General features: G+C 32.1%; 1 protein-coding gene across 1 annotated transcript; it reads right to left on the bottom strand.

Annotated features, from left to right (window-relative positions):
• Nucleotides 1–298: 298 nt before the first annotated feature.
• LOC127733707 (homeobox protein GBX-2-like) lies at nucleotides 299–2,066 on the bottom strand. Its single transcript, XM_052243020.1, has 3 exons — nucleotides 1,934–2,066; nucleotides 1,117–1,280; nucleotides 299–717 (listed from the first exon to the last, which is right to left on the bottom strand). The coding sequence occupies exons 1-3, from the start codon at nucleotides 2,064–2,066 to the stop codon at nucleotides 385–387; spliced, it is 630 nt and encodes a 209-aa protein (XP_052098980.1). The 3' UTR covers nucleotides 299–384.
• Nucleotides 2,067–5,292: the final 3,226 nt, after the last annotated feature.

Genomic DNA, 5,292 nt, shown 5'->3' with positions numbered 1-5,292 from the left:
CTGTTGTTTTTCACTCATTCCGTTGGTTGATAACGTTTTATTTTGTCAGTTTTTATTGACTTCCCTCTTTTTTAATTTACCTTGGAGTTCGGTATTTTAAATCACTCACGTCATAAATAACATGTTAACTAAAATTTACAAATATGTGTTCCTTAAATTCATGATAAACTACCTTGAACAAAAAAAAAATTTGCTCCGGGATGGACGAGCAAACGGACGCAAACTGGAATATTACATTATAAGAAAGAAGAATATACAATATTTATATTTCTTTTATTTATCTTCCCACGACATTAAATACAATAACAATGTTCAAATTACAATATTTGGCACTTTGGAAACCTTAACGAATAGCACTATAGTTCACATGAGATACAGAAAAAATCAAAACGAATGATGTCCAAGTTGTGAAGAACTTCTGTCGAATTTGGTACTGTATGGAGAGTTGTAGTATCCTGGACCAATGGCAGACGGTGATTTACGAGCTGAGAAGGTGGACATCTGATGTGGCGATATCATGTGTGGTGCTCCAATAAAACCTGGAAGTTGTAACATATTTGTTCCGCTGATGTTGTGTGGAGGAGGACATGGCATTCCCATAGCAACAAGTTGAGCAATGTCGACGCCACCTGTTGGTAACAAAAATGATCTTGACTGGTCGTCATCTCTTTGTTGCCGCTTTTCCTTCATTCGCCTGTTTTGAAACCAGGTTTTTACCTAAAACAGAAAACAATAATAAATACTATGTACAAAGATATCATAAAATACAAAAATTGAATCTGTGACGTTTTTTAAAAATCTAAATCTAAATCTTATTCGATCTTAATTGATCGCTTATTTTAATTGCTACAAACAATACTAATTGTTTGTTTCGTTTTGTTCGTCTAGACAGTGATACTAGTAATTGAATAATATACAAACATCATATATCTTAGTAAATAAGTCATTCGATATTTATATACATGTCTCGATTACATTTTTTAAACCGTACAAAACAAGATCTGATACATGAAGCGCATGGAGAGGGCACGGCTGATATAGGCTAAGTCTATTGTCCGATCCAATTCAATATGAATAAAATTGCGCTACAAATAAACTATTCTTGAAGCTACTTACTTGTTGATCTGAAAGTTTAAGCTTTTCAGCAAGAACACTGCGCTCGTTGGCTGGAAGGTACTTCTGTGTATGGTATCTCTTTTCCAAATCACAAATTTGCTCTGTTGTGAAGGCTGTACGAGCTTTCTTTCTCCTTCCAGATGTGTCCGATCCATCTTCAGAATCTACAAAAAGCAATGACATTAAAATAATTTTAGTTGAGTTTACTGATGTGGCTTTTAGTAGTGTATAAATCATTTTACATTGTGTTTCATTGGTTTGCAGTAAATAACATATGCAATAATATGTTCTCTTCAACCGGATAACTACTTCCCAGATTATAATGCAAATTTTGCGTTACAAGTCTATTTCAATCTTACATCATTTCACTTATTTTCTCCTTTGATGATATTTTCAGACTTAGCACGTGAGAATTTCAATTGTACAATGTATATTAAAACTCGCAGGTAAATAATGTCAAATAGGCGTATGTTACAAGGTGAAAAATACTCTGTTCATATTTGACTGTCTAAAGCCCCCATTTTATAATAAAGTATATGTCATTTTATGGCGATGGTTCTTGTGTGCTTTATCAATGTTTCAAATTGATTTAAACATGATGGTGTTATTCTCAAACAACCACACACATTTTCTATATAATAAAATTATGTTTTTATAACAAGTAATCTGCCAATTACAAATATTTTAAATTCCATGTGCAGATTCCTACTTTGAGGCTTGCACATACGGACAATTGTAGTGTACTTTTGAAAAAATGAATTTTCAAGTGAAACTAACTGGGTTTTTTTTATAACAATGAAAATGTTGTGATACATACCAGAAATAGATGCACTAAATGATTCAGAACTCTCTTCACTTGTTGATTTAGATCTGCTTGAAGTGGTACTTTCTGTATCTGAGACTTCAGAATGGTTCCGTTTTCTCTTGGAATTAGTCTTTGGTGTGCTCATGGATGGAATAACAGTTGCTTGCAACTTGATTGGAGTGCAGTTATCCAGAAGATGAAGTCGTGGTGCAAAACCAATTGGCGGCAAGTTTGGAAAGGTTAACGGTACTTCTGGAAAACTCTCATCTCGGCTGCTTTTTGCCAGATTCTCAATGGTAAACGCCATTCTCTGTGGTTTCTGATTTCCCAACATTTTTTTCAATTCTCTTACTTTAGTGTGTAGCTTTTCATATACCAATTTGGAATGTGAGTGAACTATGTCAAATCGGGTATATATACCGGGACTAATTAATCTGATCACTTTTATAAACACCGTTTAGGTGAATTTGACACATATGTATTTTCTATTAGTCCCTAATGAGAGGGGTGTTAATCTATCTATTGTTCACCCTGCGAGGACAAGTTGGCTGTCATCAGTCACCCGAGACGTGTTGTTTTTGCTAAATACCATGCTATTCATTAATTATCGAAACTGCATAATAATTATTTACAATTATAGGAATGTTTTCTCAGTTGGGATTAAGTTTGACTGATAATACCAAGCTATCATCTGTTCCCCCAAGCCTTAACACAATACTATAATTAGTAATTTTATTGTACACATTTTCGTATCACATGTTAAAATTTAATCAGAATTATCAAATTTATTGGATTATCTGCAAATTTTTATGTTTGATGTTTTTGTTGTAGATTCTAATCGCATTTTGTCTACAATGTATTTTAAAAATGTATTTAATTGATGAAAAGATTCAAATTAAAATTCATTGAAAAGAAAAGTTGATTTTAAAAGATTTAGAAAATTAGATAATTTCTCTATTGTATATCAATTTTCAAATTACACCTAAATAGTTTCGTTCAACCCCTTTGTTATGTAATAAGTATAATGATTATATTGTTCTTACAGTATGTATAATAGTGTAATGCACTAAAAACAATTTATATTGAACGCCCATTTTTTAAAAATTTAATCCATAAAAAGTACATAGTGAACCATTTTCTAAGGAGAGACACCATGCCAACAGTTGATCAATCGAAAGAAACTCGCACTCATCAAAAGCTAATCATTAATCAAGTTCATATAAAACGGAAATTACAAAAAAGGTTCTGACAAATACAATTTCCATGATCTCTAGCAAAACCAGGAGTGATTTAAACTGTTCTGAATTTAAACCCTGATATAAAGGTTTGATAAAATTCAGAACTATGGATGATAAAAGTGTAGCAAAAAGTTTTTATTGACAGGCTTTGTTGTAAAAGGTTTTATCGGCAGGCTTTGTTGTAAAAGGTTTTATTGACAGGCTTTGTTGTAAAAGGTTTTATTGACAGGCTTTGTTGTAAAAGGTTTTATTGACAGGCTTTGTTGTAAAAGAGAAGCAAAAGAAACCAAAGGGACATTCAAACTCGTAAGTCGAAAATAAACGACAACGCCATGGCAATACAAGAAAAAAACAAAAGACAAACAACAGTATACAAAACACAACATAGAAAACTCAAGACTGAGCAACACAAACTCATTTCGGGTGCTCCGGAGGGGTAAACAGAATCTGCTCTATATGTTGCACCCGTCTTGTTGTTCATGTAAGTACACACTCCGTGATAAGTCTAATTCGGAAGGTCACATTCGGGGAAAAGAAGGGCGGGATTGTGGTTAGGACCAATTTTTCAATTTGTCTTTTAGTTTGGAATGGAGAATACTTGTGTCTTGTAATGTTGGTTTATTTTTGAGTCGATTCTGGTGGCTAATGTAGTCCGTCCAATACGTTTGTTCCTGTTATTCTTTTGATTTTTTTTTTAAATTGTGTTAGTATCCAAGATTATAATATTGTCTCGTTATGTATATTTTAACACGCACGGTTCATCCAGACGACCGAAGGGGTATTCTGGATGTATAAAGCAACAGTTGAATCCGAGGTCTCTGAATATCAGCAATATTTTAAATGATTAGAAAAAGCATTTCGTACATTTTATAGAAAAAATAAGATAGAATGGCGCGAAATGCAAATTAATTTTAAATTTATGTGTGTGTGTGTGTGTGAGGGAGCGCTGTCATCATGGAAAATAAGTTTGTAGTAATTCAAGTGTTGTATACATTTTGATAGCAATTAAAATTCAGACAGAAAATTGCAATTAACAATATGATATATTAATCAAGGTGTGAAGGCCATAATGCATGCTTATAATATTAATTATGTAATTCAATTAAAACAATGGGTAAATGCAGCAAATTACTCGGGGTAAAATATGTCACAGTTTATTATCGGTCAATCAATTAGCATTTCTGCCTGAGAATATCATTACTGAATGTAAATTAAAGGCAAGAATGCAACCTGTGCGATATAATTTTACACACAGACAGAATATAATGTATGCAGGTAAACATCGATATGCAATATATGTAGTGGGGTCTTTATTAGGCATTATTAGACTTTTATCGCGTTAGTATAATAAAAATATGATAATGATGGGAGTTTTTAACGACATTGACTGGCTATAAAAATATGTATGAAATTTTTAAAAAATACAGCAAAGTTATAACAATATAAAAAATATTTATGTTTAAAAAGCATAAAACTATAAATAAAACAAGAACAACTGGTTTCTCAAAATGGATAGCTGATAATTTCGCTTTATATAATACAAGTACTTAATTCTTTAGGCATTGGGCTTACCAAGCTCGGAAAATTGAAATATAGAAAATTAAGCATACAATCTTGTATCCTTTTTTGAGTTCATTTCTAGTTCTTTTTATATTATGATAATTGTAAATGAATGTATTGGAATATTCTGGTGGACCAAGGATCTTTTAAGTCCTATTTTAAACATACTTGGACGCACGATCAGTTTTCATTGGTGAAGTGCATGAAGTCAAGCAGGGAAACTGTCTGCACTAAAAAGATGGCGAAGCTTAAAAGAGATATTCTAACTCAACACGTGCTGATAACTAGACACGTATGCATTACAGGAAAACAAAGTCGTGTTTAAACTAGTCAAACTTTCAATACTGTATACACTTTATTTTTCAAAATTACTTAGTATGTTAAGTTTAATCTCATCATAGAAGAATAACCATCAAATAGGATTAATGAGTGTGCTACTATTTTAGCAGATTAAGATAAACCCAAGTTGGATTACACTTAGCTCTATTTTTGTTGTTATAGTTGATCAAATAAGATTTGAATTTTAAAGACGAGGTGCTAACTTGTATATCGAGTATTCCTTTCTATCGCTAC

The sequence above is a fragment of the Mytilus californianus genome, unplaced genomic scaffold, assembly GCF_021869535.1.
Source record: "Mytilus californianus isolate M0D057914Y unplaced genomic scaffold, xbMytCali1.0.p SCAF_3, whole genome shotgun sequence".
Lineage (NCBI taxonomy): Eukaryota > Metazoa > Mollusca > Bivalvia > Mytilida > Mytilidae > Mytilus > Mytilus californianus.
The sequence above is the reverse complement of the archived record's forward strand: the minus strand, read 5'-3'. Positions and strand labels throughout refer to the sequence as shown.